The sequence below is a fragment of the Mesoplodon densirostris genome, chromosome 10, assembly GCF_025265405.1.
Source record: "Mesoplodon densirostris isolate mMesDen1 chromosome 10, mMesDen1 primary haplotype, whole genome shotgun sequence".
NCBI lineage: Eukaryota > Metazoa > Chordata > Mammalia > Artiodactyla > Ziphiidae > Mesoplodon > Mesoplodon densirostris.
This window is the reverse complement of record NC_082670.1, coordinates 21,303,508-21,316,678: the sequence shown is the minus strand read 5'-3', so window position 1 is coordinate 21,316,678 and position 13,171 is coordinate 21,303,508. Positions and strand designations below refer to the sequence as shown.

At 41.0% G+C, this 13,171-nt stretch overlaps 1 protein-coding gene across 1 annotated transcript in view; it reads right to left on the bottom strand.

Moving 5' to 3' along the window:
* SCGN (secretagogin, EF-hand calcium binding protein) overlaps window positions 1–13,171 on the bottom strand; it is a 37,293-nt gene that overhangs the window by 1,005 nt on the left and 23,117 nt on the right. Inside the window, exons 7-10 of the mRNA XM_060110882.1 lie at window positions 12,195–12,250; window positions 6,672–6,717; window positions 6,365–6,424; window positions 4,341–4,409 (exon numbers count right to left, since the gene is read on the bottom strand). Coding sequence (XP_059966865.1) covers window positions 4,341–4,409; window positions 6,365–6,424; window positions 6,672–6,717; window positions 12,195–12,250 — 231 coding nt within the window. The remainder of the gene's footprint in view (window positions 1–4,340; window positions 4,410–6,364; window positions 6,425–6,671; window positions 6,718–12,194; window positions 12,251–13,171) is intronic.

Here is a 13,171-nt window from a genome sequence, read left to right as displayed (position 1 = left end):
AACCCGTATCCCCTGCATCGGCAGGCGGACTCTCAACCACTTGCGCCACCAGGGAGGCCCTGGCAACAGCATTTTTGATACCAAGTCTTTTGTCTCCAATTAAGTGCTCATTTCACCAGTTCTCTCTGCCCTCATGGCGAAATCGCTGGCCTAATGAAGCTGTATGAATGGTGATGAATCTAAATTTAAAAGTCAATGTCTGGAGAGAAAGGAAAAAATCGTATTTCCAAACCCCTGGATTGTGGACTAGTTATGAGTGGGCAGCAGAGGCTCGCTCTGCAGGGTTTGATTTCAGGAACTCTTGGAAGCAGCCCTTACCACCCAACCCCACCCCCAAGGTTTCCTCACTTCCAAAGAAAGCTCTAGAAAACCTGCAGTAGGAAACAAAACCTTTCATTCTGCAACTAGACAGCCATATTAAGACAAGCTAATTTGCAATGTCCCACAGGGTAAATGACTGACACGAAATCTACCCCTGATAGCAGGTTTTAACAGAGCAAAGGAGGGGAGAGAACAGCAGGAACTCGGAGCCATACGGCAGAGCAAGAAGAAAAAACGCCGAAGCAGGGCAGGATTCTGGGAGATATCAGGAGGTGAAAGAGTCTGGGGCCAGAAGCGAAACTTGGCGAACTCCACCCCTCTGCCAAGAATCCCTGAGTGATTGGACTAAGAGGCTAACACGTAACACATTGTCAGTAGGTTCTCTTTGTCGGGGCTCTAGAGGATAGCTCCCTGGGGGGTCAGTGCCAGGCAGGTATAGATGTGGCCTGAGGAAAAGGGGCCTAGAGGTCCTTGCCACAGCAAGCTACACCCTGTGGCTCTGTATTACAGGCTCATTTGTTGTACGGTTACAAGTGGGATATTTGGTTTTCAATATCCTCAAACCACTTTTGCTAAATCCTTTCTGCAGCAAGTGACACCCTGCCCCAGGATCCTTTTAGCGAATTCCCACACTTAGAAAAGACTCAGGTGGTAGTCATGTACATATTAGCATATATTAATTTGCCAAGGCATTTATGCAATAGCAAACTATTCTAAGCTCTTTTTTTTTTCCTTATTTGTTTCCTTTAAGTGAGTAGAAATATCTTAGGTTGTGTGCAGGCATGTGTTGGGGAGGCAGTTGTGGGTATGAATGTGGGTGTGTGTAAAAAGGAAGTTTCTTTGGATCTTTTGAGTTGTGGGTTTTGGGTTTCGTGGGGGTTTTTTTAATTTATGTTTTTTTTTTGGCTGCGTAGGGTCTTCGTTGCTACGCACAGGCTTTCTATAGTTGCGGCGAGTGGGGGCTACTCCTCGTTGCGGCGGGTGTGCTTCTCATTGCGGTGGCTTCTCTTGTTGTGGAGCACGGGCTCTAGGCATGTGGGCTTCAGTAGTTGTGGCACGAGGGCTCAGTAGCTGTGGCTCGCAGGCTCAGTATTTGTGGCGCATAGGCTTAGTTGCTCCGCAGCATGTGGGATTTTTCTGGACCAGGACTCGAACCTGTGACCCCTGCATTGGCAGGCTAATTCCCAACTACTGCACCACCAGGGAAGCCCTTGAGTTATGTTTTTAATGCTTGACAAATCACCAGGAGTCAGGAGGACTGAATGCCACTGCTAAAAAAATGCTTGGATCACAGAAGACGAATCATTTGAAACCACTGAGGGCTTCCATTTTAATAACAAGTTGCCAGTATAAATGCACGCAGGTTCCTGATCTAAGGCCTCTATGAGTCCCCTCTTGCCAACCATCTTCTTGTCAACAACAGAGAAAAGCAGATGGTGTATCTAGCAGGGAAAAGAATAAACTTTTGGAGGCCTGGGGGCAGGACCTCTCATCATCTCCAGGCAGACACCCTGGTCATCTCTGGCATCCCTTTTATTTGACTTCCAACATTTTTGTTCACATTGCTACTTCTCCTTGGTGGGTGCTTGGAATCTTCAATGTCTTGCCTTCCCACTTTCTAGTTTAGGTTGTAGATTCTTGTGTTGATTTTCTTGCTGTGCTAAGTGGGCTACAGGCTTTCAAAAAGTCTTGTGTAGAAATTACGGTGTCCACTCCCTCAGGGACTTACTATCTGATCACACTGATGGAGGACAGCCTTGGGTAGCATTTTCTAGAGGTTAAAGAAAAGGGTGGGTGTTCTGGTAACCAAATAATTTTGTTAACACAAATTCAACATATGTGTCATATATGACTGTACAAGAATTAAAAGGCTATAAAATAAGCTTACTTCAGGGTTATTATTGCAAACATCGGGGATCCTGACCAGGACTGTATGTTTAGAAACTGAACCAGCTCCCTGCTGACCCCATGGCATGCTCTGATAGTTGCTTTTAAAATAAACCCCAGATACTAGTTTAATTGTCCTGTGGCCCTTTCTTATAAGATGAAGATAAAGAAATAGGTCACAGGAGATGGCTCTAGTTTATGAAGCTGAGAAATGTCAGATCCTCAGTGGTCTCAATGTCAGGGTCTCAATGACCCAGTTGTCATACTTCACTACATCTTTCAAATTGTATGTGAATATATATTTAAGCAACCTGGAAGACTAGAAAGATCCAATAAAGATAGGTGCCCTCAATCATCTGGCTTCAGGGGAGAACATTAGTAACTAATTACTGTGTACATACTTTTTAGCTCAACAGATCAGCCTCCTATAAACTGCTTTTGTATTACTGACCACAGTCTGACCCAATCCTTAGAAACCAGCTGTCTCAGATTGTCTGGCACTGACATGGAGAAGTGCTTTTTTGTTGCCCCAGTAGCCCCACAGAAATAGAGGGGCAAGGACAAAAGTGGTGGGGATCCTCTGATTTCCCATAGAGGTGATATAAGTCCATCAAAGAGTGAGGCGGACTTCTGCCTCCAGCTCAGGTTTTTAGATGGTCATGAAGTTTTCCCTTTAATTTTCTCTAGAAAAATGTCTTCTCTGCTCCGTTGCTGGTTTAGGTTTCACTTCCATCATCTCCCATTAACCTTTGGAGGCCATTGCCAAACCCAGAGACAGTTGAAAGGTAATTGAAAGGATCTGTAAGGATCTGAAGCCGGGCTCTACACTCAGGCAGTCAGGGGCCCTGGCTCCACAGCAAAGAGGAGGCCACACAGCTCTGGAAAACAGGCTTCCCAACCCATTTATTCTATCAAAAGCAAATTAAAACTCCAGTTAGGCAAGGCCTTCTGCTGTGCACCTTTAATGTCCCATAGATAATTGCTCATTTTCTATTATAGAAGTCATTCTGGCATTAAATAGGTAATGAGTGAAATGGGATTTTAATTTAGCAAGCAGTGTAAAAGGCAGTATCACACCAACACCCAGCAACTATTCTGGGTGTGCAAATGTTGGTGAAATCTCCAACAGGAGCACCACGTGAAGGGGACAAAGAAGTGGCAAGGGGCCAGTTGGGATGGGACTAATGAGAGTTAGGAGGCATCCTGATAAGAGAAATCTCATCCATGCCTGCTTAACTGCAGTATGTAAACTTCCTGGAGATTTATGCAAAAATCGGTATCTGGGCATTTTTCCATGGCAAAGCTCCATAGATTTAATCAGATTTTTCAAAAAGGTCTGAGACTCCAAAAACTGTTAATAATTGTTACTACTCAAATTTATTGCCATCTGGGCCAATCAGGAAATGACCATTGTGTCCTATACAAACCTCAAAAGAAATCCTTAAGGATATGAGACTATGAAATTCAGTGTCTATACAGTCTCATAGAAAAACACCCACACAGGAGTTGGAAAGTATCTGTTTAACTGGATCGTACAGCCAGTCAGTACAATTCATCAGGATCTCAAAGGAGATTGCTTTTTTAAACCTGTTTGCCCTACGTGAAACAGCTCTGTGATGTAAATATAATCTAAATATCATCAGTCCCAATCACTGCCTTGCTAGGTAAAACAGTCATCTTAGGCTAAGTGTTAGAGCAGCCCCTTGGTGTAAAAAAAAAAAAAAAAAAAAAAAAAAAACAGAGAATTCCAAGTATGGGATTTATTACATGAAATTAAAAGTTTTAGTTATTCTAATAACCAAGTCCACAGGAGAAGGACTTTCTGTAATCAAAAAATAAAGCAGTAAGATATATAGTGGCACTGTGCTTCTTTGGTAAAATAGATGACATTCAAATGATGGTAACAAGAAGCTTCTATGGGGGCTTCACTTAACTGAAACTACAAATGATCTTAAGAGAGAAGAGATTTTTTTGGGCTTCAAAGTTTGAAAGCTCAAAGTTTGTTAGACTACACCCCTAGATTTTCTCCAGCATTAATCTTTGGCCCTACTGATTCCCCCAAATAAATAGTGGAGTCAAAACGGCAACCCCAATCCATGATGGGGATGATCTACACAGCCTCGTGAAGTTACCTGGACAAGCTCCATCATGTCTTTGACAAACCCATCCACTTCTGGGCCTTCTAGGGCTCCAGTTTTACTCTGAAAAATAAAAGATAAAATCAACCAAATATCATTTTCTTAAGTCAGAAAGCTTAAAGAATAAATTATACAAATAGACCAAATCCGTATTCTTTTGTGACTACAAACAAGTTTGGAAATGGCATGTTCCAACTTACCGTCTCTGTGCAGGATGTGAATGCTCCACATAAATCAGAAGCACTCACTGTAAATAACTCCCTCCATTTTACCAAATGGGAAGCAGTAGTTTTGAGCTCCTTGGCTCTTACAAATAGCATTAATATGATATGTACCGACTTTATTTGCTTCTCAAATACTAGGACTCGGTTCAGACTAGTGCTAATTGAACATCCACTGATCCTTTGAAGGACAGACTGACATTTTTACATTTTGCTTTATGATTTAGCAATGATTTAATGAGTATCAAAACACATTTTAAATTCAAGAGAGACTACATTGAGTGAGCATATTAGAATTACTATATGATTCATGCATAAAATCTTTTATTTTTTTTCTACCCATTTTATAAGAATGCCTATAAAATATAATACATATTAACATATTTCAGTTTCTTCTCTAAAGTCTAGTTAATGATAGGTCATCCATTCTCCTCAAGGTTTTCTAATCCTGAACCTTTAACATATTATAAAAACTCATTCCCTTAGTGTATTTACCAGACACTAATACAGTACTTGCCATATGCCAGGGGCTCCTCGAAAAGCTTACGAACATGAGTTCATTTAATTCTCATATAACAAGCCCATGAGGTAGGTATTATCATTATCCCCATCACCCTAATTTTATAGATAAGGAAAATGAGGCACAGGGAGGTTAAGAAATTTGCCCAAGGTCACACAGCTCATGAGCCGTGATTCAAACCCAGGTAATTGGTCACAGAGTCCTATATACTTAAACAGTTTGCTAGACTGCCTCTTCCAGGTGATTTTCTTTTCTGCTCAGAATATGACACACAGATATCCAGTCTGATTAGTTTCAGGATCTCTTATGACCTTTCTCAACTTTCATTTTGTTTTCATTGCTCCATGCATTAGCCCACCTTGTCCTCAAGAAATTCAACTTCTCTGCCATACTTCGTTCTTTAGAATTATTATTTTCGCCCCTCTAAAGAAGGACCAGATAATAGTCTTAGAAATAGATTTTGTGCCAAATATGTCTGACTTTCCCCCTATTTCTTTAGGTTGGTTGTTGTGTTTTTTTTTTTTTTTGCGGTACGCGGGCCTCTCACTGTCGTGGCCTCTCCCGTTGCGGAGCACAGGCTCCGGACGCACAGGCTCAGCGGCCATGGCTCACGGGCCCAGCCGCTCCGCGGCATGTGGAATCTTCCCAGACCGGGGCACGAACCCGTGTCCCCTGCATCGGCAGGCGGACTCTCAACCACTGCGCCACCAGGGAAGCCCGGTTGTTGTTTTTTTTTTTTTTGACTGTTTGCTTTTGTGTTTGAGCATACTATGATAGATAGAGACCAAGAAGGAGAAACTTTCTTTTAGCTTCGTTACAAGGAGCAAAAAAAATAATAATAGGGCTTCCCTGGTGGTACAGTGGTTGAGAGTCCGCCTGCCGATGCAGGGGACATGGGTTCGTGCCCTGGTCCAGGAAGATCCCACATGCCGCGGAGTGACTGGGCCCATGAGCCATGGCCGCTGAGCCTGCACGTCCGGAGCCTGTGCTCAGCAACGGGAGGGGCCACGACAGTGAGAGGCCCGCGTACCGCAAAAAATAATAATAATAATGTGATTTTATTCTCTTCTCCACCATAAGTACTCCTACGTCTATTTTTACTTAGTTCTCAGAAGTTTCATAGAGAAGCTGAGGGTACCTTGACATAGCAACACACATGTGCAATTGCTGTTCATTATATAAGTTTAGGGTCTGTAGGTAGGATGACCCCACATAAGGGCTAAAAAAGCTTCCTACCTAAAGATGGCCAGCACGATATATTGAAAAGGCACACTTACGACATCATAGTGAGCAAAGATTTTCTCAAAGTCCCTCTTTCTTTCTTCAGTGGAACAAGCCTGTATATGGAGAAAGCATTATGTCGATCAGCAGTGTGAAACTTCTGTTGTACAATTCTTCCAGGGTCTTAGACAACTTTTATAAACTTTGAGTCAACAGTTCCTAATCCCTTAATTCTGACACTGAGCCTTATCAGTCTCTAGATAAATTAAAGGCAATACAATTAGATACCTTTCTTCCCTCCCTCTCAAATCTATAGAGCAACATGAATGATACAAATCCACCTAGAGAAATGCCACCACTTACATCCATTTTAAATTGGAGAAGGAAGTTTTCCTGAAGAGCCAGAATCCTAAATGGGGGGGAAAAAATCAAAAAACGTTATCCACATGATGATCTATCAGCTCTCAATTACAAGTAGATTTATAACTCTGGTGTGAGGAAAGGGCAGGCAACTTCCAGGTTATTCTGCAGAATAGGGTAGGTGCTTAAAAAATAGGAATTTGTACAATATAAAAACAAATAAAGACGGGAAGGACTTTCACAAGGATTAGTAGTCACCATGGAGAGACATCTAAAAATTCCAGCAAGGTTGCAGGTACACGATCAATATGCAAAATTCAGTTGCATTTCGATAAACTAGTAATGGCCAATCCAAAAAAGAAATTAAGAATACCATTCCATTTACAACATTCCATTACAACATTTTATTCAAAAAGAATAAAATACTTAGGAATAAATATGGCAAAAGAGACCTAAGACTTATAGACTGAAAACTATAAAATGATGTTGAAGAAAAACAAAGAACTAAATAATAGTATTAAGAACATCCTGTGATCATGAGTTAGAAGACTTAATATTTTTAAGATGGCAGTTCTCCTCAAATTTATCTACAGATCCAACACAATTCCTATAAAAATCCCAGTTGCCTTTTTTTTGCAGAAATTGGTAATATGATACTTGATGATCTGCAATTAATGTGGAAATGCAAGGGATTCAGAAGAGCCATAACACTTTTTAAAAGGGTAAATTATATAGTATATAAATTATACCCAATAAAAAATTATGTATTTCTCTTTCCTGCATAACTACAATTATACTTCAGTGGAATAGAATCAGTTTCAAAAGACTAAAGCATTGGATTTGTGTTGAATTTATAATCATGGGTATATAGAGAGAAAGGCAGAAAAAAATATACAACAATTTGGAAAGTTTTACTCCTTTGTATGCCCAGGGTAGAGAGAATTAAGTTGAGCCAAATAGAGGGTAGAATATCCTGAGACCCTGCAAGGAATACTGTCCTCATCTCTTTGCTGGCACCAAGCAGTCTAAAGTATGTTGCCAGTCAGAGGACATATACTCAAGAGGTGATTGTATAGGAGTAATAGGGCTACATTTCACAACTGGGGGTAGAGAAAGAAGATTTCCATGTGTAAATGTTGTAAGACCTTTTTGTCATTGAATTAGTTTCTTATTGCTGCTATAACAAATTAACACAAACTTAGTGGCTTAAAACGACACAAATTAATATCTTATAGTACTGGAACTCAGAGGTCTGAAATGGATTTCACTGGTGTTTCAAGGTGTTGACAGGGCTGTATTCCTTATGGAGGCTCTAGGGGAGAATCTGTTTCCCTGCCCTTTTCAGCTTCTAGAAGCTGCCTGCATTCTTTGGCTTATGGCCCCTTCCTCTACTTCAAAGCCAGAAATATAACATCTTCAAATTTCTCTGTGATTCTGATCTTCTGCCTCCTCCTTCCATGTCTCAGGGACCCTTGTTATCACACTGCACCTACCCACGTACTCCAGAATGATCTCTTTATTTTAAGGTTTTTAATTAGCAACCTTAATTCTATCTGCAAACTTAGTTACCTTTGCCATATAACATAAAATATTCACTGGTCCTGGGAATTAGGACATGAACATCTTTGTTCTGCTTACCCCAATTGTCATTTTCAAATTCCATAGCAAATTGGTTTTAAAATAATGTAGTAACTGTCTTATTGCTTTGCATCTCTGCTCAATGCCACTTAACCCTCTCTTCAGTCCAGAAATATTCATTGAATCCTCCCATGTACATAACACTCCATTGTGTGAGAAGCTATTCAGGAGATTACGGCATAGTCCCTACCAGCTAGGTAGGACTATAGTAGAGGGTGTTTGTAAATCTGCAGGGGGGCTGTTTGTTCATCACAGGGATGGAATGGCCATGACCAGTGCTCTGCTTCACTGTCCAGTGTACAATTGCCATCCAGCCTGACCGTGAGGAACCTGGTATTATAGTTGCTCCCTCTAAGGCTTCTATTCATGTATTCTTTTTTTTTAACATCTTTATTAGAGTATAATTGCTTTACAATGTTGTGTCAGTTTCTGCTTTATAACAAAGTGAATCAGTTATACATATACATATGTCCCCATATCTCTTCCCTCTTGCATCTCTCTCCCTCCCATCCTCCCTATCACACCACTCTAGGTGGTCACAAAGCACCGAGCTGATCTCCCTGTGCTATGTGGCTGCTTCCCACACATTTGGTAGTATATATAAGTCCATGCCACTCTCTCACTTTGTCCCAGCTTACCCTTCCCCCTTCCCGTGTCCTCAAGTCCATTCTCTACATCTGCATTCCTGTCCCGCCCCAGGTTCTTCAGAACCATTTTTTTTTTAGATTCCATATATATGTGTTAGCATATGGTATTTACTTTTCTCTTTCTCACTTACTTCACTCTGTATGACAGTATCTAGGTCCATCCACCTCACTACAAATAACTCAGTTTCATTCCTTTTTATGGCTGAGTAATATTCCATTGTATATATGTGCCACATCTTCTTTATCCATTCATCTGTCGATGGACACGTAGGTTGCTTCCATGTCCTGGCTATTGTAAATAGAGCTGCAATGAACAGTTTGGTACATGACTCTTTTTGAATTATGGTTTTCTCAGAGTATATGCCCAGTAGTGGGATTGCTGGGTCATGTGGTAGTTCTATTTTTAGTTTTTTAAGGAACCTCCATACTGTTCTCCATAGTGTCTGTATCAATTTACATTCCCACCAACAGTGCAAGAGGGTTCCCTTTTCTCCACACCCTCTCTAGCATTTATTGTTTGTAGATGTTTTGATGATGGCCATTCTGACCGGTGTGGGTTGATATCTCATTGTAGTTTTGATTTGCATTTCTCTAATGATTAATGATGTTGAGCATTCTTTCATGTGTTTGTTGGCAATCTGTATATCTTCTTCAGAGAAATGTCTGTTTACGTCTTCTGCCCATTTTTGCATTGGGTTGTTTGTTTTTTTGATATTGAGCTGCATGAGTTGCTTGTATATTTTGGAGATTAATCCTTTGTCCATTGATTCGTTTGCAAATATTTTCTCCCATTCTGAGGGTTGTCTTTTAATCTTGTTTATGGTTTCCTTTGCTGTGAAAAAGCTTTTACGTTTCATTAGGTCCCATTTGTTTATTTTTGTTTTTATTTCCATTTCTCTAGGAGGTGGGTCAAAAAGGATCTTGCTGTGATTTATGTCATGGAGTGTTCTCCCTATGTTTTCCTCTAAGAGTTTGATGGTGTCTGGCCTTATATTTAGGTCTTTAATCCATTTTGAGTTTATTTTTGTGTATGGTGTTAGGGAGTGTTCTAATTTCATTCTTTTATATGTAGCTGTCCAGTTTTCCCAGCACCACTTATTGAGGAGACTGTCTTCTCTCCATTGTATCCTTGTCTCCTTTGTCATAGATTAGTTGACCATAGGTGCATGGGTTTATCTCTGGGCTTTCTATCCTGTTCCATTGATCTAGATTTCTGTTTCTGTGCCAGTACCATATTGTCTTGATAACTGTAGCTTTGTAGTATAGTCTGAAGTCAGGGAGTCTGATTCTTCCAGCTCCATTTTTTTCCCTCAAGACCACTTTGGCTATTCAGGGTCTTTTGTGTCTCCATACAAATTTTAAGATTTTTTGTTTTATTCTGTAAAAAATGCCATTGGTAATTTGATAGGGATTGCACTGAATCTGTAGATTGCTTTGGGTAATATAGTCATTTTCATGATATTGATTCTTCCAATCCAAGAACATGGTATATCTCTCCATCTGTTTGTATCATCTTTAATTTCTATCATCAGTGTCTTCTAGTTTTCTGCATACAGGTCTTTTGTCTCCCTAGGTAGGTTTATTCCTAGGTATTTTACTCTTTTTTTTTTTTTTTTTTTTTTTCTTTTTGCAGTATGCGGGCCTCTCCCGTTGCGGAGCACAGGCTCCGGATGCGCAGGCCCAGCGGCCATGGCTCACGGGCCCAGCCGCTCCGCGGCATATGGGATCCTCCCAGATCGGGGCACGAACCCGTATCCCCTGCATCGGCAGGCGGACTCTCAACCACTGCGCCACCAGGGAGGCCCCGTAGTTTACTCTTTTTGTTGCAGTGGTAAATGGGAGTGTTTCCTTAATTTCTATTTCAGATTTTTCATCATTAGTGTATAGGGATGCAAGAGATTTCAGTGCATTAATTTTGTATCCTGCAACTTTACCAAATTCATTGATTAGGTTTAGTAGTTTTCTGGTGGCATCTGTAGGATTCTCTATGTATAGTATCATGTCATCTGCAAACAGTGACAACTTTACTTCTTCTTTTCCAATTTGGATTCCTTTTGTTTCTTTTCCTTCTCTGATTGCCGTGGCTAAAACTTCCATAACTATGTTGAACAGTAGTGTTGAGAGTGGGTAACCTTGTCTTGTTCCTGATCTTAGTGGAAATGGTTTCAGCTTTTCACCATTGAGGACGATGTTGGCTGTGGGTTTGTCATATATGGCCTTTATTATGTTGAGGAAAGTTCCCTCTATGCCTGCTCTCTGGAGGGTTTTTTATCATAAATGGGTGTTGAATTTTGTTGAAAGCTTTCTCTGCATCTGTTGAGATGATCATATGGTTTTTCTCCTTCAGTTTTTTAATATGGTGTATCACGTTGATTGATTTGTGTATATTGAAGAATCCTTGCATTCCTGGGATAAACCCCACTTGATCATAGTTTATGATCCTTTTAATGTGCTGTTAGATTCTCTTTGCTAGTGTTTTGTTGAGGATTTTTGCATCTATGTTCATCAGTGATATTGGCCTGTAGTTTTCTTTCTTTGTGACATCTTTGTCTGGTTTTGGTATCAGAGTGATGGTGGCCTCGTAGATGAGTTTGGGAGTGTTCCTCCCTTATCCATGTATTCTTGATCCAATGATTTCAACTCTCTATCTGCTCAGAATCTCTTTTTACCTTTTTGTGGACAATCAGAGGTTGTTTTGAGGTCAGCTAGACTTGACAGAAACATGCTGACATCATCATGTGTCACAATACGAGCCTCACAGACAGCACTTTTGCAGATACTGGACCACTACCGCTGTCATCCTCCCCTCTTCCACTTCTAACCTGCAGACACTTGGTGCCCCACGGAGGATACACCAACACTCAGAGACCACAGGGTGCAGCTGTGAGTCTGATTCTGTTGTTCTCTGTCCTGAACTAACGATTCAGTATTCTCAGAACCAGTGAATGAGATTCAGGACTTCTTTTTGTTGTGGGACACTTATGTAGGACCATGAATGTCAGGCCTTTGAGGGCAGGGCTGGCCCATTTATAAAATATTTTGAAAATGTTGTGCATTGTGCTTTTCTGGGGAGAAGTGCTTTTATGATCTTCACAAAGATATCTGTTACCCCTAAAGATTCACCTATTCTTTAAGACTTCAGGTGAGACTTGATCTCTGCCTTTCAGAAAGAAGTGTATGGTGTCAGTAAACCCCTAGGAACGTGTTTCTGAATCTATTACACCATTTTCACACTACTCACCTTGCCAAGTCATTAAGATCCAACCGGCCATCATTATTTTTGTCAAAGATCTTCATCTGGAATGCAGAAGGGGAAAGGAGTGTAAGAAATACTTGCAATGGGAATTTATTTTGAAAGTCATTAAAGTGCTTTTCTGTTTTGCTCTTCTGGTTATATATTTGTCTAAATTGGCTGAGATTGACTCATATCATAGAGTACTCTCTATAGAGTATAGAAGAAATAGTTTTCCATGAAGGCAAAAGTAGCTGAGGAGGATATGATGTAGGAGAAAGGCTGCCTTGTGTAGGCCTCAGAGGATTGTAGGAAGGAAAAGAGAGAGAGAAGCAGAGATGGCAGAGTAAAGTAGATGTGTGACCTAGCTCTGCTGGAAGGGGATCTGGAGGGAGAGGAGAACTAGCTAAGGAAGGACAACATTGAGCGGACGGAGTTGCTGGGGCTTAGCTTTCCTGGAACCCTCTGAGCACCCAAGGGTTTGGAGGCTGAGTCAAGGACCAGTGGACCTTCCATGGGGCCAGCTGAGTATGAGGTGATGCTGGAACAGAGGATGGGGGTGGATCACTGAGTCAGCAAGCTGGAAGGAGGATATGGCAGAGAATTAGTGGTCTGCATCCAGCAAGAGTTAGAGGATGGCTTCAACCATGAATGTCAGCCAAGTAGCAGCAACTGTGTGGTTAACAGGCATCACCATGGAAACCAGAGCATTGTGCCTTGGGACCTCTCCTCCCCTTCACCATGAGGTCCTATAAGCTGCTTTTTCTCTCCTTACCCAGCTTGATGACATTTTTAGAGAAGGGTCTGGGTTGGATCCAGAGGACTGAGAAATCTAAGAGGCTGAGTTTTCCTTTACAGAGACTTAGCCTTATTCAAAGAGGCTGTTTGAATTTATTAGATCAGGCTAAATTTGTTTTTTTTCCACATCTTTTTTGGAGTGTAATTACTTTACAATGGTGTGTTAGTTTCCGCTTTATAACAAAGTG